At 46.9% G+C, this 24,706-nt stretch overlaps 1 protein-coding gene across 6 annotated transcripts in view; it reads left to right on the top strand.

Moving 5' to 3' along the window:
- The window catches only part of GIT2 (GIT ArfGAP 2), a 52,936-nt gene that overhangs the window by 17,475 nt on the left and 10,755 nt on the right, over positions 1–24,706 (top strand). Inside the window, exons 8-16 of one of the 6 annotated variants that reach the window (XM_062182574.1) lie at positions 5,704–5,749; positions 6,820–6,868; positions 9,884–9,956; positions 10,198–10,295; positions 11,257–11,368; positions 13,667–13,809; positions 15,609–15,758; positions 19,231–19,479; positions 21,023–21,112. In XM_062182574.1, coding sequence (XP_062038558.1) covers positions 5,704–5,749; positions 6,820–6,868; positions 9,884–9,956; positions 10,198–10,295; positions 11,257–11,368; positions 13,667–13,809; positions 15,609–15,758; positions 19,231–19,479; positions 21,023–21,112 — 1,010 coding nt within the window. The other 5 variants (XM_062182575.1, XM_062182573.1, XM_062182577.1 and 2 more) reach the window with 5 other exon arrangements.

Genomic DNA, 24,706 nt, shown 5'->3' with positions numbered 1-24,706 from the left:
TAAAGCATTGCTTAGAGGAAATTTTATAACCTTTTTTTTTAAAAAAAATTATTTATTTATTTGAATACAGAAAGAGGCAGAGAGAGAAAGAATGTCTTCTATCCACTGGTTCGCTACCCAAATGGCCGCGATGGCCGGAGCTGAGCCAATCCGAAGCCAAGGGCCAGGAGTTTCTTCTGGGCCTCCCATTCAGGTGCAGGAGCCCAAGGACTTGGACTGTCTTTGCTTTTCCCAGGCCATAGCAGAGAGCTGGATTGGAAGTAGAGCAGCCAGGATTCAAACCGGCGCTGCAGGCGGTAGCTTTACCTACTATACCACAGTAGCCTTACATTCTTAGTTAAAAAAGAAGAAAGGTCTGAAATCATAAGCTTCCCCCAAACAAACGTTGAGAAAAATAAACCTGAAGTAAGCAGAAGGCAGGAGTCAATGAAAGTCAAAGGGAAACAGTAGGAAAATATCCGTAAAACCAAAAGCTGATTCTCCAAAAAGTTAAATACAATTGATAAATATATAGCTGTGCTGACCGAAAAAAAGGAAAGAATGTGAAGATGGAGACATTTCTACAAGTCCCACGATTGTTAAAGGGTCATTTAAAAATCTTGTTGGGGTGGGCATTATAGCACAACAGGTTAGGCTGCTGCTTAAGATGCCCACATCCCAGGGCCAGCACTGTGGCATACTGGGTAAAGCTGCCACCTGCAATGCCAGCATCCCATATGGTCACCAGTCCAAGCCCCAGCTGCTCCACTTCTGATCCGGCTCTCTGCTATGGCCTGGGAAAGCAGTAGAAGATGGCCCAACTCTTTGGACCCCTGTACCCGCATGGGAGGAGCCAGAGGGAAGCTCCTGGTTCCTGGCTTCAGGTCGGCACAGCTCCGGCTGTGTGGCCAGTTGAGGAATGAACCAGCAGATGGAAGACCTCTCTCTCTCTCTCTCTCTCTGTCTCTGTCTCTGTCTCTGTCTCTCTCTGCCTCTCCTTCTCTCTCTGTGTAACTCTGACTTTCAAATAAATAAATAAATCTTGAAAAAAAAGAATAACAGAAACTTAAAATAATAATAATTAAAAAAAAAAGATGCCCACATCCCACATCAGAGTGCCTGGGATGAAGTTCTTTCTTCTGCTTCCAATCTAGCGTCCTGCTAATGGGCCTGGGGAGCAGCAGGTGAGAGCTCAAGTGCTTGGTCCCTGCTCCCGTATAGGAGACCTGGATGGAGTTCGGGCTCCTGGCTTCAGCCTGGTCCAGCTCCAACTCTCAGGACTTTAGGGGAGTGAACCAGGGAATGGAGATTCTCATTCTCCCTGCCTCCCTCCCTCCTCTACCTTTACATTCTGTTAAAACCCCATATTTCCAGATGGTTTCCCTGATCACCAGGCAGAAGTAATGTTGCCATGAAGGTATACAATACATGTGATTTATGATTTACATGATTCCCTAACTTTGCAGGTGACTTTTACTGGATATTTTTAAGTGTTTGGAATGCACATTTCAAGTTTTCTTCATAATGTGAAACATTCAAAGAAGAAACAACATTAGTTTTTCATAATTAAAAAAAAAAAAAAACAGAAGGAAAGAAACACTTTTCAACTTAGTTGATGAAGCTAGCGTTACCCTGATACTACTCCCAGCAAAAATGTAGCCCTCAGGAACATGGGCAGACATCCTTCACAAGTTAGCAAACTGAATCCAAGAATAAATAAAAAGAAACACACACTAATCAAATACAGTTTCCAGATGTGCAAGGCTGATTCAGTGTTTGAAAATCAGTTAAGACTAAAAATGAAAAATCATTTAATTACTATCAGTTAATTCAGAAATGATATTTCACCGAATGTAACATCTATTAAAGATCAGGAAAATCTTAGCAAACAAGGAGTAGACAGGTGTGCTTTCACCTGATAAAGGGGATTTCTAGAAAACCAGCAGCCAACGTCATCCTAATGGTGAAAGGCTGCTTTTGTCCTCCAGAGGAGCAACACTAGGGTGTCCGGTCTTAGCCATTTCTAGTGAGCATTGCATTGGAAATCCCAACAGTGTCACAGGCAAGAAATAAAGGTGAACAAGCTGAAAAGCAGTAGACCCTTTCTGTGCAAATGGAGTGATTTCCATGTAGCATCTACAAAAAACGTTTCTAGAACTAACTTAGAAGCTTTGCAAGGTTGTGGAATACAAGATCAGCAGCCAAGAAAATCAGTCATATTTCTTTAGACTAACAGTGAGCAATGTTAAACTGAAACTTGGAAAACAATACCATTTACAGTGGCTCCAAATTAAATGCTGGGTATAAATCTAACAAAGTGTATGTAGGAGCTGTGCTGAAAATTACAAAATGCTGATAAAAAAAAAAAAATCAAGGAACACCTAAATAAGTGGAGAGACAAACTGTGTTTATGGATTGGAAGACTCAGTAAAGTTAACATGTCAGTTCGCCACCAAATAACAAGTCAGTTTCGTTCATGTCAGTATTTTTCACAGACAAACCTTCTAGTTCTAAAAATGTAAAGAAGACAAAGGAACTACAAGGTCCAAGACAGTTTTGCAAGAGAAATTATGTGGGAAGAGGCATACCACCCAGTCTGAAGACGTGCTCTGAATCTGTACAATACTCAAGACAGTGTGATATTGGAGACAAATTACATAGATCACTGGAACAGTATAGAGAATCCAGAAATACACAAATAGGTTCAACTGATTCTCGACAAAGATGCAAAAATAATTCAATAGAGAAAGGTTAATGTCTTCAACATATGGTTTTGGGACAACTAGACAGCCATTTACGGAAAAATGAACTACAATTTAAACTGCACACCTTATACAAAAACTAACTCAATCATAGATTTAAAGATAAAACCTAAACCCATACAACTTATCAAAGAAAACATAGGAGAAAGTCTTTGTGGTTTTGGATTAAAGTTCTTAGCTATAATGCCAAAACAAGTCATAAAAGCAAATATAGGCCGGCACCATGGCTCACTAGGCTAATCCTCTGCCTGCAGCACCAGCACCCCAGGTTCTAGTCCCGGTTGGGGCACCGGATTCTGCCCTAGTTGCTCCTCTTACAGTCCAGCTCTCTGCTGTGGCCTAGGAAGGCATTGGAGGATGGCCCAAGTCCTTGGGCCCTGCACCCATATGGGAGACCAGGAGGAAGCATCTGGCTCCTGGCTTCAGATCGGCGCAGCGCGCCAGCCGTAGTGACTATGGGAGTGAACCAATGGAAAAGGAAGACCTTTCTCTCTGTCTCTCTCACTGTCCACTCTGACTGTCAAAAAAAAAAAAAAAAAAAAAGCAAATATAGACAAATTGTATTTTGTGAAAATTGAAAGCTTTCCCAAAAAGAGTGAAAAGACAAGCAAGCCACAGCCTAGGGGAAAACATTCAGAAATCAGATATGCAATGAAGAACTCATATCCAGAATAATTGAAGAAATCTTTTTTTTTCCCAAGATTTATTTATTTATTTATTTGAAAGTCAGAGTTACACAGAGAGGAGAGGCAGAGAGAGAAAGGTCTTCCATCTGCTGGTTCGCTCCCCAATTGGCCACAGCGGCCAGAGCTGTGCCAATCCGAAGCCAGAAGCCATGAGCTTCCTCCAGATCTCTCACATGGGTGCAGGGGCCCAAGGACTTGGGCCATCTTCTACTGCTTTCCCAGGCCATAGCAGAGGGCTGGATCAGAAGTGGAGCAGCCGAGTCTCAAACCAGTGTCCATATGGGATGCCGGCACTACAGGCGGCAGCTTTACCCACTATGCCACAGCACCAGCCCCTTAAAGAACTCTTATTAAAAAAAAATTTTTTTTTAATTTATTTGAAAGGCAGAGTTATGGGGTTGGGGGGGGGGGGGGAGACAGAGGGAGAGAGATTGGTTCACTCCCCAAATGGCTGCAATGACCAGGGCTGAGCCAGGCTGGAGCCAGGAGCTTCTTCCAGGTCTCCCATGCAAATGCAGGGGCCCAAGCACTTGGGCCTTCCCCTGCTGCCCTCCCAGGCGCATCAGCAGGGAGCTGGATCAGAAGTAGAGCAGCTGAGGGGCAGACACTGTGACATAGTGGGCTGAGCCTCTGACTGCGGCACTGGCATCCCATATGGTCCCCAGTTTGAGTCCCAGCTGCTGCTCTGCTGATCCAGCTCTCTTATGGCCTGGGAAGGCTGTAGAGGATGACCCAAGTACTTGGGCCTGTACCTGCATGGGAGACCTAGAAGAAGCTCCTGGCCCCTGGCCCCTGGCTTCAGATTGGCCCAGCTCCTCCATTGTGGTCATTTTGGGAGTGAACCAGCAGATGGAAGATCTTTTTCTCTGTCTCTCCCTTTCTCTGTGACTCTACCTCTCAAATAAAAAAATTTTTTAAACTTTTTTGAAAAAGTAGAGCAGCTGAGACCCGAACCAGCACCCATACAGCATGCTGGTGCCTGTGACAGCAGCTTAACGCGCTGTGCCACGGCACCAGCAGAACTCTTAAAACTCAACAGTAAGAAAACAACCCAATAAAAACTAGACAAAGAAAAGATAACAGGTGGGGGAAAAATAATAATACATGAAGATAAGCTTAGCATCATTAGGCATTGGGAAGATGTAAATTAAAACCGTAATGAGATACCACAACATACTTATTAGAGTGACTAAAATTTGAAAAACAAAACAAAAACTGATAGTGCAATCCTGGGACGACACAGAGCAACTGTAACTCCCATCTGTTGCTGTTGGGAATACACAGTGAGAGAGCTGTTCTGGGCGGAAGTCTAGCAGTGTCTTACAAGTTACACTTGGCAGTCCCACTCCTCTAGGTTTTCCCCCAGGAGAAATTCTTACGTTTACACAGAAACCTATATAAGCGTGGTCATAATGGCTTTATTCATTGAAAGATGGCTCAGTCCCTGAGAATTGCATTAGGACGTGTTAGTAACCATCCTAGGAGTAGAGGCCCTTCCTGCGTCTGCAGAAACAAACTGGCCGAACCCTGTTTTAGACTAATTTGAGCTACCAAATTGAGTGAAGTTTTGCCATCCCATAGAGCAGCCTGGTAGAAGCCTGCTCCAAGCTCATTCAGCTCTCTAAACCCTCTTCCCAAGGCAGAAGATCATCACTTCTACTGGGCGTAGACTCATACAGACTGGAGTGGGCATAGGTTTTCCAGTTGATAACATCTGGATCTCTGTACTAAAAGAAAATGGGATATGATCCTTGCTACTGACCAGGTCTTCGGGAATTTGTAGCCAGTCTGACAGTGTTGGTACCCCTCCCCGCTATGTGATTCATGATGACAAAAATACTAATTGCACATCTTTTTTAAAGTTTTACTTATTTATATACTTATTTATTGTTTGAAAAGCAGGATGACAGGGAGAGATACCAAGAGGTCACTCATCTGCTTGTTCATACCCCATCTGCCCACTACAGTCAGTGCTGGGCCAGATCAAAGCCGGGAGCCTGGAACCCTATCTGGGTCTCCCATAGGAGTTGCAGGGATGCAAGTACTAGAGCCGTCACCTGCTGCCTTCCAGGGCCATATTAGCAGAAAGTTAGATGGAGAGCAAAGCAGAGACTCGAACCCAGTCACTCCTACCCGGGGCACTGGTGCCCCAAGCAGCATCTTAACCGCTCTGCCAAACACCGGCCCCTCTGTTACACAGCTTAAGTTGAGAAAATGCATGGTGTTGCTTTACAGATCCCATGCCCATGAACAATCTGACCTGGTTTCTGTTTCAGATCACAAAAATGGACAGCACTTTATTATACCTCAAATGGCAGACAGGTAAGGCTATTGAAAACCCAATTTGATCCGTCACTAATGTTGCCTCGGTTGTATAATATTTAAGTATATATATTTTGTGTTTAACAAAGCCCATGCTTTTTTCTCTTTTATGGCTGTACAGTTTGGAAATAAGACGGCTGTAAGTAAACCATAAAACACTTAAATTTGAAAGAACACAAGCAACAAGTTTACTAATAACTTTCCTACTCATAGTTGAAGTCAGTGATATTGCCACAGCTTTCGTCAGCTGTGAACGTTTATGGTGTCTGTGGATTATAAAGTCACAGAATGTTCGTGCTGTAAGAGTTGATACTCTTGGTCTACCACAGTGGGGGTCGGCAGATGTCTTGCTAAGGGCTCAGTAGAAAACATCTTCGATCTTGTGAGCCAGGCCGCCTGTTCCACAACGACTTGCCATTGTAGAGGAAAGCACCTGTGGGCGCGCTGTAGGCTAACAGGCTGTTGCAATGACATTTTATTTCTTGACACTGAAATTTGAATTTCATACGATTCTCACATCTTCTGAAATGCTACTCTTCCTTTTTTTTTTTTTTTTCCCTCCCAGCCATTTAAAAATGTAAACATCGATTTTAGCTCATGAGCCAAGCAAAAAAGGCCATAACTTGCTGGCCCCTGGTTTGCGTGATCGGGGGGCCCCCCTCATGTGGCCAGTTAGGTTCGCACAGACGCTGTCAGGGCTTAGGAAGTGACAGCTGCGGGGGCAGATGCCTTCTTCCCGTTCCAGTGGCTCACGTCTTCCTTTTCATGTGTTCTTCTGTTATTGTGCTTTTTTTTTTTTTAAATACTTCAAACATTGTGACTTCTCACATGAAAGCCTGGGGTTTAACCTGGCAATAGCTTTCATTGTGTAGGAGGTGGATGGTGTTTTTTCCTCGTCACCGTTTTTACATGCCTGTGGTGTTGCTAGGAGGGGTTACTTTCACCAAATGGGGCCATTGAGTGCTTGGTTCCAGCAGTGTCTGTGGACTGAGATTCGTGTTTTCATCCCTCGGGTATCTACAAACATGTTTTATTTATTTGCTTATTAGTGTTGTACATTTTCTTAGCAGCCTGGATTTGTCTGAATTGGCAAAAGCTGCTAAGAAGAAACTTCAATCCGTGAGTATCCCTGTTTACTAGTGAACTCCAGTGAGGGCATCAGCGTGTCCTGCTGGCCCCTGGCCTCAGTCCAAGTTACCTGTTGCGTCAGATGACTTTGTCTCGTGCTGTCAGATGTTGTCAAGTGAGAAGCAGACCGTTGTGTAGGAGCCAGTGAAGACGGCAAGCACTGTTGAGTTTAGACTCTCGAGTTCTCTGGCTCTGCTTCCGGAGACCCCATTTCTGTCAGTGTGATAGGTGAAGACTGTGTCTTTGGCATTGTTTCTGCTCTTGAGAGCCTTGTTTTCTGTCAGTGTAAATGAGCAAGTGGGGTGTGCTTCCTCGGGATGACTTCCTAGAGCCTCCCAGAGCGCTAGGGAATGAGGAAAGCTGGCCCAGGCGTGGTGATGAGAGCCGTAGACGCGCTCAGTGCCGCTGGGCACCAGCCGTAGTTGTAACTGACTTGCCCTTCCCCGTGCCATTCATCAGAACTTTCCAGATCGACACTTGGAGAAGCCAGTAGCCCTGGCCCATGTGTTTAGAGTTGGCCCAGCTCAGCAGGTTGCAGCCTCCCTATGGACTGTGTGTTTCTCTCCAGCCTGCCCACCTCTGCCTTAGTTAGGACCCTGGCAAACTCCCCTGGGAACAGCAGCACTTTGTGCACCCCAGGGTGCTTCCTGGCCACACTGTGCTCCTCAGCTGCTTGCTCTCTGGATCAGAGCCGAGATTTGTAACTCTTCACATCTGGGGGCGCCAGTGCCGCCTCCCGCCTCAGCTTGCGCTGCCTCCCGTCATGCATGTGTGTCTCCGTGTTTCTTTGTGGGCGACACTCTCTGAGGCCAGGGGCTGCCACGCCCATGGCCTCTTCCACGAGCCCTTTTTGCCTGTGATGTTTGCCTTGCCCAGCTTCCACCCCTCACCATTCAAGGAGCAAAACTCTGCCCCCGACGGTGTAGGTGGTAGCTTTCCCGAGGCTCCCGATTTAGGACTCCTTCCCCTGCTCGCAGAAGACCCTCTACCAGCACTCATAGGATAATAAGTACTATAGGTCACATAAAATGAGTTTATCCTTGCTAGCATTTAACTGTATCATGAAATAAATGTGTTTTATGCAATTTGGTGTCTCTGTGTTCTATATCTACAGTTTTGTGTGCCTGTGTTTTGTTGCCTTTCTTAAATTAAGGAGGTCATGTATTAAGACACCTTGGGTGTCAGCACAGAATATTGTATGGTTTCCTTTTACTTATAACATGTAAGCGAGCTTTTGTTACAAGGAGCTGGACCCTAGAGAGAGCCCAGTTTCCCTCCGACCGTGTTGCATGTGCTAGGCTGGAAACTGCGTGAAAGCTGTGGTTTTGTCTGTAATCTCGGTAGCATGTAGTGGGCGTTCAGTAAACATCTGGGGCAGAGTTAAGGACAACTCTCCGAAACTCGGGTTCTGGGTCAGGCAGGTCAGGTACGTCTCATGCCTGCCAAGCTCCTCAGCCTTCCTGGGCTAGCTGTTGTCCCTTAGCAAAGGGAGCTGACGATACAGCAGAGCTGTGACGGGAAGAGCAAGCAGCTGTTCCCTGTGGGCCCCCGCTCTGGGGTCTCCATGTCACAGGGGTTCATTCTTAGCAGAGCCTGGTCGGTGTGCGTCCTCCGGTACCTTCTTCCTTTCCTCCTCTCCCTCCTGTTCTTCCCTATTGAAAAGCTGAGAGAAATATAACAAAGATGAGTACATTTAGATTTCTTGAATGAGAAAATATTAGCGTTTTATGAGCTTAAACCTGGATCTCTGGTCCCTCATGTACTTACTTTGTAACTTTAGGCAAGCTAGTAACTTGCAAGCCTCAGCATCCTTTTCTGTAAAACAGAACGGTAGTGGCCGCTGTGTTTGTAGAAGTGTTAGAAGCACCACAGCTCCTGGGATGCGAGCCTCCCGTCGGCGTTGGCTGCTGGGGCTGTGAGTAACAGGGATGTTCGTGCGGAGTCACTTAGAGGAAGAAGCTGGTTGTGAAGCAAGTTCAAGTTCCCAGTCCCTCGTCTAAACCAGCTCCGGGTTCTTAGTGTTCATTTTTATTTATAAATGTCATGTGACAACACACTACCTTGGATTCAGGCTCAGTATTTTGGTATATTTCTTTCAGTTTTTATTTCAAATGCATGCAATTTTTTTCCAAATGGAACTCTATCATTACAGAATTTTATATCCTGCTTTTTTCTCCTAACAACATATTGTGCCTGTTTTGCCATGTTCCTCTGAAGCCTTGGTAGCCAGCATCATAAATCGTCACATAACACACTTGCCGTCAGTCTGGGAGATGTTTCCTGGCCCGGTACTGCTTGTGGGGTCAGGAATACTGTAGGGAATTTAACACATTCAGCATCGATCCTCTAAGAATAGGGGGTCCCCAAGTGCTAAGTTTCGGGGTGAGTCATGAGGGCACAGAGACCTGGAGCTGCTCTGGCAAACTTAACCTTGTCTTGGTGGGAAAGGCCTGTGCTGTGTGGCGCGTCCCCAGCTGCTTCCATTGAGGGTGCTAGCACCACAGCCCACTGACGAGGAGGGCAGCTCGGTGCAAGGGTGGAGGGCCACCACCGTGGCAGGTGGCGAAGGAACGTGAGCACGGTCTGTGTGCATTTTTGTGTGTTGGCACATTGTGTTCTCTCAAGATGGCATGTTTTTACTGCCTTAACCTGCCGAGGACTTAGGATTTTGACAAACTGGCCAATGCTGCGAGGAGCAGAAGAGATCACAGGGTGATAGCTTGGGAGGAGTGAAGACTTGGAGCCTGCTTTTTGAGATTAAGCACTTTGGGGATACTCTGGGCTCCTTACAGCATCCCTGTCTGTATGTCACCGAGCAGCGAGGCTGCTGTGGTGGACAGATGCTTGTAGACCACCATACGATTTTGAAACTTACTGTCTGTCTAACACTGGGTATTGGCTAAGCACTGGCTTCGGGTGATAACAGGGTGAATTAAGTCCCAGTCCCCTCTCGTCCTCCTGGTGTTAATCGTTGTCCCTTGTGTTCCTGATATTTTTTACTTTCAGCTAAGTAATCATTTGTTTGAAGAACTTGCCATGGATGTGTACGATGAAGTTGACAGGCGAGAAACTGATGCAGGTGACTTAACATGTGGCTTTCTCTGCTAAGCTTCTGTTATCAGTGGGCAGTGACAAGCTGCCAGCCTCAGTGTTGCACTTGCCCGATTCCTACCGTCCTGATACCGTGTGTGTCGACATTGACTTTTGAGTGTGTTGGCCTCAGAGTGTGCTTTCCCAAGTCTCCCTAGTAACGCGTGAGCCGAGCCTCCCAGAGGAGCAGGTGTGATGAGATTCTGTCTCTGGCTTTTTCCTCTGGCTAGTCTGGCTTGCCACACAAAACCACAGCACCTTGGTAACCGAGACAACCGTCGTCCCCTTTCTTCCGGTCAATCCCGAGTACTCGTCAACACGAAACCAGGCAAGTGGTTCAGTTTAAAAAGTAATTAGTAGTTGTATTGGGGTGGGTGGGTGGGGATGGCTGTTTCCCAAGACAAGTCATTTAAATTTTTTGATTGACTAAAATTTCGTACTTTTTATAGTCAACTCACAAAATGATAACCAAAGCAATAGATGTAAGTAGATCACTGGAAAAGAATGTGTAATAACTCACAGATGAAGTGTGAATGGCTTACAAATATACAAGAACATTCACTCTTAGCAGTAATCAAAGAAGGCGACATAAAGGTGTTTGCCAAAGTTTCCTCAGTCAAATTAATAAAATATAGAGGATACTCCAAGCTTAAATGAACATGGCAGGGTGAGCTATCTCATGCTACAGATTTTATGTTGCTGTAGACTTCAGAGAAGCAATTTTTTAAAATTAGTTTCAGAATCCTCAAAATCCAGCACATTCCTTTGGGAATGTCCTGATAGCAGCAGGTCTGCACGCTGGCTCTCCGAGCGCTGTGTGTGCTGATGAAGTGTTAGCACCAGTCCCGGCACGCTGCTCAAGGAGCGACGCTGAGTCAGTGAGGAAGGTGCTGGAGGTTTTGTGATTATAGGCCACAGGTGAGGACAGAGCCCCTGTGTCCAGACCGTTCACCTTACTTTGAAATTGAAAGATGTTACTCCACATTAATTTTTTACTACTAGATGTACTTCAAAAAAATAAAAGAATTAATCATTTTATGTTTGGTCACAAGAATACAGTACACATTGTGAATATTTAAATGTTAGGAACTTCTCCCATATAAAGGATTTTTTGTTGTTGTTGTTTTTTTTCTGAACTGTTAATATTTGAGTCAGTTATGGCTGTGATGGATCACAGTTTTGTTGGGCAGGAAGGGCTTTGCAGGAGTTGTTGATAATCTGACCAGCTTTGTGGTCAGATAATGTGTACTTACACTGGGGAACATGGGCAATTATTTTCTCATCCTTAGGGCAGACAGAAACTAGCTCGGTTTAACGCACACGAGTTTGCCACGCTGGTCATCGACATTCTCAGCGACGCCAAGAGGAGGCAGCAAGGCAGTGCTCTCTCTGGTTCCAAAGGTAACTGCTCAGGCCTCTGAGGGCTGCGCGCTTCTGTCCTTCCAAACTCAATCCAAGTGTCAGTTTTAAAGTCGCACGTTACTGAACGCAGTCCTTCACATGGCAGCTTCGAGCAGTCCTGTAAGTTTGGTTGGAAGTATATTAAATGACTTGGCCTTTCTTATAAATTATATCCTGAAATGAACCCGGGAGTTGGACTAGCTCTTGTTAAAGAACATAGAAAAAATTCCTGATTAGAATTGCATCTTACCTGCTGTTGCTTCCTAAAGTCACTTAAATCAATTAAAATTTGCTGGGGCCTTACACTGGCTACGAGGGGCCCTTTCATTTGTTGGCTTAGTGCCGTGTTCACGTTTTTGTGGTTTTTGCTAAGGCTCTTAGTGCCTCAAAGAAAAATGCGTGTCCAGTATGCGTCATTTAGGTGTACTGTCTATTGCTGTTGTGAGCTCAGTGTCGAGTCAGTGGTCTGCAGTAGATAAGGGTCTTTAAGCAGAAGCACACACGTCTCACAGTTGAGTATTGATTGGTTAAGGAAGGGTCATGACCAGAGGCTCTCGGGAAGCTAGCCCTGTATTTTCCTTCGGAGGGTACATATTGCTAATTCAGGCTTTGCAGCCATTTTTTGGAGCAGGACTTGCAAGAATAAGAGATTGACTGAGTGTGTATAAATATGCTTAGAAAAAAGACTTCAACACAAAGCAGTGACTGTGAGTGATCGCTCTACATTTCCTATATCGAATCTTAGTACTCTGTCATCAGATTATATTTGTTTTTAAATGTTAATTTAAAAATTAAAATAAGACCTAGTAGGCCAGCGCCTACTAATCCTCCACCTTGCAGCACCAGCACACCAGGTTCTAGTTCCGGTTGGGGCACCGGATTCTGTCCCGGTTGCCCCTCTTCCAGGCCAGCTCTCTGCTGTGGCCAGGGAGTGCAGTGGAGGATGACCCAAGTGCTTGGGCCCTGCACCCGTATGGGAGACCAGGAGAAGCACCTGGCTCCTGGCTTCGGATCAGCGCGGTGCACCGGCCGCAGCATGCCGGCTGTGGCAGCCATTGGAGGGTGAACCAACGGCAAAAGGAAGACCTTTCTCTCTGTCTCTCTCTCTCTCGCTGTCTACTCTGCCTGTCCAAAAAAAAAAGACCTAGTCCTTTTAAGTAACCATAGTTCATCACAAATATACGATTCATTATGCTATCAGGTAAGTAATATTAGAAATCAGAGGTTTCCTTCAGTTGCCTGACAGGAATTGGAGAGATGTGGGTGGTTGGTAGAATCTTACGTAGGCAATGTCCAGCGTCCCATAACACAGCACTGGTTCGAGTCCTGGCTTCTCTGCTTCTGACCAGCTCCCTGCTGGTGTGCCTTGGGAAAGCAGTGGGAGATGGCCCAAATAACTTGGGCCTCTGCCACCCAAGTGGGAAACCAGGATGGAGCTCCTGGCTCCCAGCTTGGTCTGGCCCAACCCCAGCTGTTGCAGCCATTTAGGAAGTGAACTAGTAGATGGATGATCTCCTGTTCTCTCTTCCTCTCCCTGTGTCTTTCTCTGTCACTCAGCCTTTCAAATAATAAATAAATCTTAAAAAAAAAAAATTGGGATGCTTTGTTTTGAGTTCAGGCTCTATTCCCTGATTCTAGCTTCCTGCTTGACACTCACCTGACAAGGCAGCAGGTGATGGCTCAAGTACTCCCTGGCTTCAGCCTGGCCCAGCCTCTGCTGTTACAGGCATCTGGAGAGTGAACCATTGAATGGGAGATCTTGATCTCTCTCTTGTTCTTTCTTTCTGTCTGCCTTTCAAATAAATAAATAACTTTTAAAATAGTGTGTTAGGGCCTGCGGAATGATGAGTCCTGCCCACCATGGGGGATATTCCGAATAAAATGAAAGTGTGCATCACTGGATTCATTTTCCTCCCTTCTGTCTCACTGGGATTCAGGTGACTGGGACCAGGGTTCCTGTTCTCTAAACCTTAACGGTTCCCTTTCTGTTTGGACTTGTGACAACTTCACCTTCAAGGTCTGAAGCCACACTCTATCAGTAGCAGCTCAGGGACCTTTCCCGCTAGTCCGAGCCTCAGCCCCTTGGTTTGCCCACAGGCGGATGAGGGGCTGCTTCAGTCGCTCTGCACAGCTGTCCGTCTGGGGGGTGACTTCTCTGTCTGGCTGTGATGCTGCTATTCTTGTCATTTTTCTTTTTGTCCTTTAAGTGGCTAACTCTCCATTTTTATCCTCTCAGTAGTTTTTTTGGAAGGAAAACAGTTTTAAGCCTGAAGTAAAGCTCTTTGCTTCTGTTGGTAGACAATGTGGAGCTCATACTGAAAACCATCAGTAACCAGCACAGCACCGAGAGTCAAGACAATGACCAGCCAGACTATGACAGTGTGGCTTCAGACGAAGACACGGATGTGGACACAGCAGCAAGCAGAGCAAACCGGCAGAAGGTGAGCGGGCACACCTCGCACAGAGGGCTCTGCGCTTCTTGTCGAAACCCCTCTTCTGCAAAATGGCCCTACGCGTCAGGCACCAAGGCTGTGGGGCTCAAGTTGGGTTCACTGTAGCTTGGGCCAAGCAGAGGTGAAGCAAGGTAAATGGTTTGCAAATAGGGGTCCTTCGCCCTGATCAGCTGCTGGAATCACAGCCCTGCCACCTTGGGGACTTTGTAAGGCCTGTGAGGGGTGACCGGTGTCTTTTAGTCACTCAACAAATGTTGATTAAGTGACTTCTCTGGATAATACTCCACTGAGGGAGGCCTAGTCCCTTACCCCTCAGCATGTCCCTGTCTGCAGGAGAGATGGGTGAGGCAAAAGGTACAAAGTGATGCGCATGGTATGACTCACAGACGGGCGGAGGGCGAGAGAGGAGGGGGAGCTCAGTGCTGAGGGGCGCCGGGCTGGCTCTAAGACACGCCCAGGACCCAGGGGCTTAGGGCCTCTGGAGGAGGCAGAGCAGGGTGGGTAGGGCAGAGAAAAGGCGAAGTCAGGGCACCTACAGAGACAGCTTGCCCTGCAGAGGGGCAGCCTGGAGAGCTGGGACTCAGGTGTGTCAGCAGGCCTGTGACAGGAGCCTGGCCTCACACACAGTCCATAGCTCAGAAGGCTTCAGACAGGGCAAGAGGGCAAAGGTCAGAAAGTAAAAGGAGGGAACCCAGGGAAGACACTCCCCAAGAAGTCCTGATAAATTGGAGTAAGCCACCTCAGGCCCTAGGTGAGGAGGGTCCAGGGGAAAGAGAGACCACGGCATCAGAGTGAGCCAGGGAAGGGGGGCTGGAGCCCTCGGCAGCCCACCCACTCCTGCATCCCCACGGCAGGCCCACAGGAGTATTCCACAGACGTTGACGATGGGTCATTAGGAAGGCAGACTATGTAGAACGGTCTGGGCAGTAATCTGGAGGTTTGAAGTGGAGAAACAGAGTTACAGATGTGTCTGGAATTTTCCAGCTCACATGACTGAGATGGTGCCATTGGCAGGTGCAGGAGAGGCCCCCACCCAGGCTCCCTGGAAGCCGCCTGGTTCCATTACAGGACCCTCGTGATGGGCCCTCTTGATTGACTGACCTCCCAAGGCCTGCACCCTGCACATGTGCTCTCTCGGGCTGAGCTCTGCCCTCAGCCGGAGCGTTCTTCCAGACATGTGGGACTGGCTCCTGTACCTCCCAGGCTCTCATCCACACCGCACCCCCTCAGAGGCTTGCCCAGCTCCCTGACTAACATGCAGCCCACTTGCACCCCTCTTTCAGCTCCTCAGCCCCCAATCCTGCTCCATTTTACCTTTGCCCACAGCACTAATCACCATCGATCACACCATGTGTTTACTTATTTTTATTTCTCTCTCTCATGCTGCTGGGATGTAAACACCATGGAAGCAGGAGTGTTTTTCTGACACATCCCAAGCACTTAGGATATTGCCTGGTGCTCTCTGAAAATGCTGGAATGAACGAGTAACGAAGAAGAGTGAGCAAGCCAGAAAAGCAGACAAGACAGGACAAACCTCCGTAGACAGCTGTCAGCTTAGATATGTAGCCCTGCTGCCCATCCAGCTAGAAAATAGTGAATTAAATTTTTTAAGTATAAAAGTGACCCAACTTTTATGTTGTAGTTTTGTATTACTCTCAGAAGCCTTGATTTGGTTTTATTAATTTTGCAATCCAGTTGGCGTGACCAGAATTTGGAATTCTTTAGCTGTTAGTCTTTAATGTTATCATCGTCTCAGATTGTGAACATTTTCCCCAATTTATTTTTAGAGCCTAGATTCAGATTTATCAGATGGACCAGTCACTGTACAGGAATTTATGGAGGTCAAAAACGCTCTAGTGGCTTCTGAGGCCAAGATACAACAGCTAATGAAGGTGAATAACAACTTGAGTGACGAGCTGAGAATTATGCAGAAAAAGGTAACATGTTAATAAATGCCAGGGCGGTTGACTTTTAATCCCGTAGCATAAGGAAGACCCCTAGGCACCATGCTGTGGTCAGAGGGAGGATGAACAAAGTTACCGTAACACACCTAGAATTCTTCAGGCGCACCTGTCACGTTGGAGGCAAGATGTGTTTGAAATGGAATAGTCTTGATGAGAAGTGTGTCCAGAGTAAGTTCTCCCAGTCCGTGAACCCCCCTAGCCTGTGCCTGCTGGAACCTGGCTGCCCCTCCGTGGACGTGGTTCTTCCTCTGGCTGGTCCTGAAGAATCACCACATGGTGAGACAGAGCAGAGGAAGTCCTGGGTGTGTTTACACCCCACGCACACCAGGCAGGGGGGCTTTCCCATTCACACCACGCTGACTCAATGCCCGCCCCTGCCTTGGCAGCCCTGGCCCACATCCCTGCTTTATTTTCCCTCCAGACTGACCACTTAACTGTGGTATCGTTGGAGCCAGGAGCGGGGCCTGCCTGCTGCAGAGTAGGTCCACAGTCTGCTAGAGCTCTTCATCTGCAGCGGCAGCAGCTGCGCACTTAGCCAGGAGCGGTCGCGTCTGCCCAGCACTTGAGAGAATCAGAACTGAGAGCAGCGTGACTGAGTAGCAAGCAACAGACTGAAGAGGGGCTTGTGCATGCAGTAGTTTCTGGAAAGGCTAAGGAAACAAAGTGGGAAAATCCCATCATCCAGTTCTCTGAGGTTCTGCTTCCCTAGGCAGAAACCAGTCTGGCTGTTTCTGCTGTCCTTGGAGGAGTCATGTTTCAGGATTGTCTTCTAGCCCTGAGGACTGTGCTGGGCCCGTGCTTCTCTGCTCGCCGAGGAAGTGGGCGTTGAGCCTCTCCGCCTGGGGCAGTACAGGGTGCTCTCAGTGCTGAGCTCCAGGTCATCCTAGAGACCCTGCAGTCACGGCCTCCAGTGCCAGGAATGAAGGGGACCCGAGCTCCCGAAGGCCAGGCAGCCCCTCGGGAGCCTCCCCACCGTGGAACAGCACACACCATGAGCCCCTCTGCCGTATTGTGCAGGACTTGTGCTTCCTCTGCTTTTCCTGAAATATATTTCGCTTAGTGGTCTGTGCTCGTAACTGGACTGATAATTCTGTTGAGATGGCTCTTCCTGAAACGTGCTGGCCTGGCCATTGTTAGCCCATCAGGCATCACTTTTTTTTTTTTTTACCCTATGATTTTTTTTTTTAACTATAATGCTCCTTTCAGTACTTGTGGAAATCACCAGAGATAACCAGTGTCTCAAAGCCCATGTCCAGAGCTGCTTTAGAACTGAGAAGTGCAGTCACTTGCCATTGCTCATTGGTTGTCTCTCCAGTGATTAGAAAAATGCTTTTGAGTTCTAAAACCATTAAATTAGCTTCACTATCTTAACTTTTTATTTTCTGTTATGCTCCTTCCAAACAAAAGTATGTGGCCTGGTTCTTAACAAAATAAGCGTCGCTAAATTTATCCGAGGATATCTGTAAATTCACAGGACTAAAATTTTTAAATATTGAAACCTGGAACTCTTGCTCGTCTGAAAACACCTTCCAGAGAACGCCCAGGCTGGATGTTTCAGAGGTGTGACCAGAGCCAGGGTAAAGTTGCAGACCTGGAGGGCTTGTCTAATAGTCTGCCGCTGGAGGCTTTTGTGCAGACAAAGGCGTGGGCAGACACACCAGGCCTCTGCTGAAGCAGGTGTGTTGGTGAACGCTCCTCGGGTCTTTGGGCCTTGACCACTTCATGTTAAGCTCTGGTTCCCTAATCAGTCATGTTGACAGGCCCCGCATGCCTGTCTGTCCCCTGGAATGCAGGGATTTCCAGTGACTGCTTGTCATTGTGCAGCTGTTTCCTGTTTGGAAAGCGAGTCGCAGACCTAAGGTGGAGCCCGAGAACCTTTGTGGTGTGGAAGCGAGCTGGCTGTCCTTACTGGCTGTCTCCTCGAGGAATCCCAAGTCACCGGTCTGGCTCTGGAAGTGGTAGCAAGCTGCTTTTCCAGAGTCCTGGCACTGTGAATGTCAAGTCTGGGGTGTCTGTTATGGAGCAGAGATGTATTGATTTTATTGGGAAGCTAGGGAAGATTTTATATATAGTCGTATGTATCTGTATGGTTGACACAGTAGCGTGATTTGTATCTGATCTTTCACATTTAACAGTTGCTTGGAAAAGATGATAATTAACGAAGAGGAGCCGCTACTATTGGTGTGTTTTTCACAGATCGGTGCTTTCTAAGTCAAAATTGAAAGTAACTCCTAACATTGAATGGGTTTGCTGTTGACAAAGCAACCGTCCTCTGGCACAAGCACTGTTGCTTGTGGACTAAAACCTTGGTACCAGTGGGGAATTGGTCAGATTTTACAGTCTCTGTCAAAGAGTAGACAGCTGAACATCCACCACACCCAGCGTATAGAGTGTCACGGAAGATAAAGGAGCACCAGAGGGCAAGGACACGTGCAGAATGGACACGCTTCCTGGTGTTCAGAGTGCCAGGTGCTAAGGAGTAACGAGCTTCCCTGCTGACCCCTTAACTGCTCTTCAGACCCTGCGAAGCAGCCCGCATGTGAGGAGTGGAAAGAGCACACAGGGCCTCCAGGTGACAGTCCCTACATAAGTGACATGGTGCCAGGCAGGTTAGCATGTCCAAAACTGGACAGCACCATGGTCATGCTTTTTGAGTGACACAGCCGCAGGAAAGAGAGGCCAAATATTCCAGCCCTGGCTGAAAGACAGTCGGTCACCAGAGGGAAGCGAGCGCACTGCGCGGAGCACTCACGTGAAGATGCCGCCCTTGCTCTGTTGTCCTCTTGATGCAGTGTTAATATAGCAAAGTCACCATGACTCGGGGCCTTACCCCCATGCTGAATTATTTGGACTATCAAGAATATTATGTAATAAAAACTTATCATAATTTTTCTTGTTGGCCTTTGGGAAAGCACTAGCCAATCTGATTTTTCATAAACTGAACCTCAACTTCTTTCTTGCTTTGCAAAGCAAGTCTGGTTACCTTTGTGCTGCTTCCATGGTGTCTGCTGTCGCTTTGGGCATTTGCAAATTGCTCAGGGCTCATTTTAAAAGCAAGTTACCTCAGCGATGTTTTAACAATCTCAAGCCCTAGCTTGAAACAGTCCTAAAATAAATAGTCCAGGATATAGCTTGCCTGCAAACAATTCCCAGCCCCACCATGACAATTTTTTTTTTTTTAAATTGGGAGACATTTAGTTTGCAAAAATTCCGAAGTATGATTTTCCACATTCAGAAATGAAACTTGAATTTCCCTCATGATGAAGTCAGTCGATTGCTCTCCCTCATTCCAGAAGAGAGTTCTTGTTTGTGGTTGCGTTTTTACTTTGAAGTCATCACCTGCTGCTGTTCTTGTGTAAAGCTGGTAGCTGTATTCGTTTATTTGGTGTTTGCTTTTTCTGCTTGCTATAGAAAAACACAGTCCCACGCCAAACATTTCTTTCAGCTTCAAACACTGCAGAGTGAAAATTCGAACCTCAGGAAACAGGCCACCACCAATACATGTCAGGTGCAAACTGGTTCTGAGTACCCAGATCCTTCCAGCCACTCTTCCTTAAAGCGACGTCCGTCTGCCCGGGGCAGTCGGCCCATGTCCATGTATGAGACGGGATCAGGTCAGAACCCGTATCTCCCAATGGGAGAGGCGAGCCACCCCGAGGAGAGCAGGACGAGACTGCAGCCCTTCCCAGCACACGTAAGTAACCCCACTGGCGCTTCTGCCCTGTGCTCTGTACAGCCTCAGCCTGACTGCTCTGTTCCCCCCTCTGAACCTGTGGATCCCCATGCCTCTGCTTTAGCAAACTGAGCTCCGAGAGTTGCCCTGGTGTTTGCTGCAGTAACGTCCACGGGTGCTTGCCATGTTCCCACAGCACACGGGGTCACGGGCTAAAAGCTTCCCAGTCAAATGGGCAAGTCAGGTTCCACCTCGACTCCCACACCTGCCCCCCATCCCCACCGTATCCATGATTCAGTTCCCACCATCCACCCCCTTCCCCATTTCCTGAAACAGAATGGATTGTGGAGATCACCAGCAGAAGTGAGTGCGGTCTTCAAGGTAGACAGGGACAGGCCCTTCTATGATCTGGAGCGCCTAGGCTCCAAGATGCCTTCTCAGCATTTCCCACTTGAGCAGGCGGTGTCTGTGGCCAAAGGGCAGGTCTAGGAGCTCCAGGCCTTCGAAGCCTGTCTGCTACGCTCAGTGTGCCTGTCCTCTGCCCCTCCCCTTCCTGGACAAAGTGTGGCTTTGTCATAGCATAAAAATGAAATATGAGAATGCTACATCCATCTTCCAAGTGCTGAATTCCAAAGACTGTACTCTGTAGCAGGGCTCCAACAACCTCACTTTACCATGAGACAAGCATTGCGTTCTGAGGTATTCAAGTATGTTATTTCTCTTGGGTTAATTTATTTTAAAAATCTTGTTTTGACAAAATGTTATGTTATAAACTTTCCAATGTGAATTTTTTTCCAGAGACTAATATTTATGTTTTCGAGTGTCAAAGTTCTTGTTTCTTAAATCACATGTATAGCAGTTTCAAAACATTATCAGGGTAACTGTAAAGTTAAAGGATTTTAAATTGCGCCCTAGTATAATTTTTGTCAAGTTTTACCATGATAAAATTACAGCATTGTTATATTGTGCCTGCAAGTCCATTGTTTCAGCCTCTCTCTAAATTAGTTGGGTTTAACATTCTAAGGTAATTCAGCTGATGCATTTGTTGGAATGTGGATGCCATTTAATTAAGAATCTTATGTTTGTAGAATTGAAAACAAAATCCAGGAAAAGCAACCTTTGTTATTTTTCGTAATGTCCTTTCTATCTTTGAAAAATGTAGAATGTAAACATGTAGTGTTATTGCAAAATGTCTACAACTATGGTGCTAAAAGTAAGATTGGTATCATACGTCCACCTATAATCATTTGTACATTTTTCTTCTTTCATGATACTGGTCCCAGTGAAATGAATTCACTTAGTCTGTCCATTTAGAAAAGATTGGCAGATGTGACAGATTCTGCCAGGTGATGGCTTTTCCCTCATGCAAATGTAGCCTTATTAAATTCACAGTCATTCCCCAAGGTGTTGCAGTAAGGGATTCAGTGTCTCTGGGGACTGCCCCAAGCTCTCCCTGGCACCCCAGCCTCATCTCAAATTGTGTGGAGGTCTCGCATCAGTTGGTAGGTGGTCGGATTTTTGTTTGTTTTGTGTTTTCCCGAGTGTGTTTTCTTTCCCCTTCCAGATCGGGAGGAGTGCGCTTGTGACCTCCTCTTCGTCTCTGCCTTCCTTCCCCTCCACACTTTCCTGGTCGAGGGACGAAAGCGCCCGAAGGGTTAAGTACACTTGAATGGTCTGCTCTGGAGGAGGGGCAGTGCTCCTGGGCGCTTTGTGCTTGGGCCCGGCCCTCCTGTCCCTGCTAACTGCCCTCCGCCCTGCATGAGGGAGGCAGCGCTTCCTTCCTGGTTTCTCACGGCACACGCGGGCACGCACGCCTGTCTAGAGGGGCGGCCTCCCTTGTCTAACTCCACCTTGCTCGTTCTCACATCATGATTAACACAGTGCGCAAATCACCCAGGGGCATCTGTTCTGAGCACACTGTCTTTTTAAACCATAGGAAAATTAGCTGGCTGCTGGTTGAAACCTTCGTAGGGCAGATCGGTCCAGTTAGTTCAGAGCTACACTTACTGGACGGAAACGCCTGTATCTGAACTCCCTGAAGCACTAAACTGTCATACATTTGTTTTTGAAACCTCTGACAGATTTTGTGTCCGCACCACACTTGACAGACTAAGCTTTTAGTCTGCATCCTGAAATCAGAATTGTACCCCTCATGGCATTGGAAGTGGCTGTTGGCATAAAGCTGTTCACTTGTGTTGGTCAAACCCAGCCTGCTGGTATACAGTGTTTCTCTGTCTCTCCCCACCCCCGATTTATTTTATTTGCAAAGCACAGTGCCAAAAAAGAGAGGGAAAATCAGAGAGAGGGAGCGAGAGAGAGACAGAGAGAGATCTTCCATCTGCTGATTGATCTTCCATCTGCTGATTGACTCCCCGAATGGCTGCAATGGCTCTGGGCTGGGCCCGGCCAAAGCCAGGAGCCAGGAACTCCCACATGGATGGCAGGGGCCCAAGTCCTTGGGTCATCATCTGTTGGCATCCCAAGCACTTTAGCAGGGAGCTGGATTGGAAGAGCAGCTGGGCCTTGCACCAGCACTCTGATACCGGATGCCCGCGTGGCAGGCGACAGCTTAACCCTGTGCACCACAGCGCTGACCCCTGGTCCACATTCTCAGTAGCAGCGTGTGGTTCTGAGAAGTTCCTGTTAGAGTAGTTGGGCAACAAGTGTTCATCTAGCACCTCCTTCCGTCACCAGCCTTTTGTAAGTTAAGGGTCCTGAGGACCTAGGTGACATGGTCCCTGCTCCCACAGAAACCATCAACTTAAAAAATATATATTTTCATGCACAAAATGCAACATGACTGCAGCTTGGAAAAACCATGAGAGCGAGCAGGCTTTGCAGACCTGCATCCAGGTTCTGGCTCCCTCTGTCTGAACGGAAGGAGGGTGGTGTCTCTGTGGCTTTGCACAGGGCCCTTGTCTCTTCCTTCTGCACCCAGAGGATTATGGGGACTCTTCCTCGATACTGCCGTTGGTGAGGGGCTCAGCACAGCCCTTCTGGGATTCTTTACAGCACCTGAAGCAGTCTGACCAAAAGATGTCCTGATGCATGGGACTTAGTCCTCTGGGCAGGCCTGAAACTGAAGCATAGCATTTCCATTGTGGTGTTCCAGTTAAGAGAGTCGTGAGGTGTCTCATTTGAAGTTTCATTAATAAGAGTCAAGTCAACTTTTCACTCACTGTGAAACTTTTGTTTGTTTTTTTAAAAATTTTTATTGGTAGCTTTGAACATCATTGCAAGGGCTGCTTGCTGAGACAGAGCTTGATACGAATTCACAGCCATTTAAACTGATAATCACACTTGTTCCTGACAGCTTCGTCACGGGCTTAGATTTTTCTGGCTTATCTGTATTCAGAGAAAGCTGCAGCTGTATTCTATTAAAGCCACTGAACCAGCACCAGCTATCAGGTAACTTTTCTGTTAACAGCTGTGGGAGGCAGCACTTTTAACCATAGCTCTTGGCTCTGCATGTTTACAATCACTTTCCCGAGATTAAACGCTGGCTGCCTTGAAGTCCTGGCCATAGGCTTTGCTCACAGCGGTGGAGGACTCCACGTGTAAGTAACTGACTTCCGGGGCGGTGGTTTCTTGTTGAGAAACATTTCCTGGACGCTCTTACTGGGTGTGTGAGTCGCTACTCTCCTCAACAGTTCCAAGTGCAGCTCGGTACTTTTGTTCACCGGGGGTTATATAGTTGACTTAGAGTGATCAAATTGACATCAAGGAGGTGAAAAGATCCATTATAAAGATGTGGAGTTTTCTGGATTTAATTCTATTTGCTAGGTTTTTTTTTTCCTCTGGAGTGACCCTGGATGAATTTTTCAGTATAATTATTTAAATGCAAGTTTTTTTACATTCCATTTATATCTGTGTATGTCTATGCACACATCTATGTATGTGTGTGTGTGTGTATATATATATATATATTTCATTAAAAAAATTTAAAAGTTAGGTGTTCCCTGTGAAGGGTGAGAATCGTTTGTGGGGATGCAGGGTTGGTTTTCTGAGGTCAGAGCTGGGAGACCATAGTTTGACTCATTGTTCCTGACTGGAGGTGGTAGCAGACATTGATCTTGCATTTGAACTTGCAGTGGCCAATAACACTGATTCATTCACAAAATCAGGACTGATTCCTGGTAGGCGGTATAGCAAAGGAATCTCAAGAGTATCCCAGACTTTACAGAACTTAGCTTAACAGATGTCCCACATGGCTCCACGCCAGTGCTTTTCATCATTTTCCCAGTGAATCCGAGGAGGTAAAGTAGGAGTCCATGCTGCATTGTAGGAGCCCAAAGAAAGTGTCCTGCATTAGAGTAGCCAGGGAATAAAGAGCGTCCTGGGGGATGTGACAGACTTCAACAGGCAGAGGAGCATTTGCCCTGGGACAGGAAGCAAACTGGGTGAGTGGGGAGGCACCCCCGGCTTGAGGCTAGCTGTCTTGCTGCTCCCCAGAGGGCCCAGCAGTGTATCAGTGGTGAGCGAGTGACTAGACCTCCCGGAGGCCTTCTTCAGCTGACTTAATTCTGAAGTAGTCATCCTTTTGGGTGAAGCTACAGGGCCCCCACGTGTTTCAGCAAGACTTTCATTTTCAGCTACATGCTCAATTTTATTGCAGCATCCATAAAATTCCTTAGTCACATGATTTCATGAACTTGGATGAAATTCAGGGTAGAAAGCTGGAAATAGCAAAGTAATCTGCTTAGGCTTTGAATCAGCTTCTGCCAACTCCTGTTCTCGATGAAGGGGTTATCACATATGATAAATACTGAGGGAAGATCATTTTCTCTTAGACTCTTCCAGAACTAACATGGTCTCTTCAGAGGAATGTGGTCCCCATCAAGTTTTTTCATCCAGGAAGGCCCTGTGTTTAGCAGGGCTGCCATTTGCTCAAAGTATTTTTGGAATTCCTCTTCTGAATCTTATCCCAGTTTTGAATCTCCACAGTTGCCTGAATCTGTGTATTTTAAGGAGTAGATATTTCTGGAAACAGATGGAAGTGGTTTGAAACCAAGTGTCATACTGGATTAATCCATTGGTTCACAAACAACATGTGGCCATGAGTTAGTAATCGTAGTTTACTCGTGTGGTTCATGAGAGCCACCTCCAAGGGCTCGGAGGGCCACAGTGTCTTGAGCAGTAGCTGTCTTCAGAGCCCTAGGCATGGGGCACTGGAGCCAGCAGGACACAGGATACCTGGCTTCTCACTGTGTTAGAAACTCCATATTCCATCAGGAACTAAACAAAGGCA

This window comes from Lepus europaeus, chromosome 23 (assembly GCF_033115175.1).
Source record: "Lepus europaeus isolate LE1 chromosome 23, mLepTim1.pri, whole genome shotgun sequence".
Lineage (NCBI taxonomy): Eukaryota > Metazoa > Chordata > Mammalia > Lagomorpha > Leporidae > Lepus > Lepus europaeus.
The sequence above is the reverse complement of the archived record's forward strand: the minus strand, read 5'-3'. Positions and strand labels throughout refer to the sequence as shown.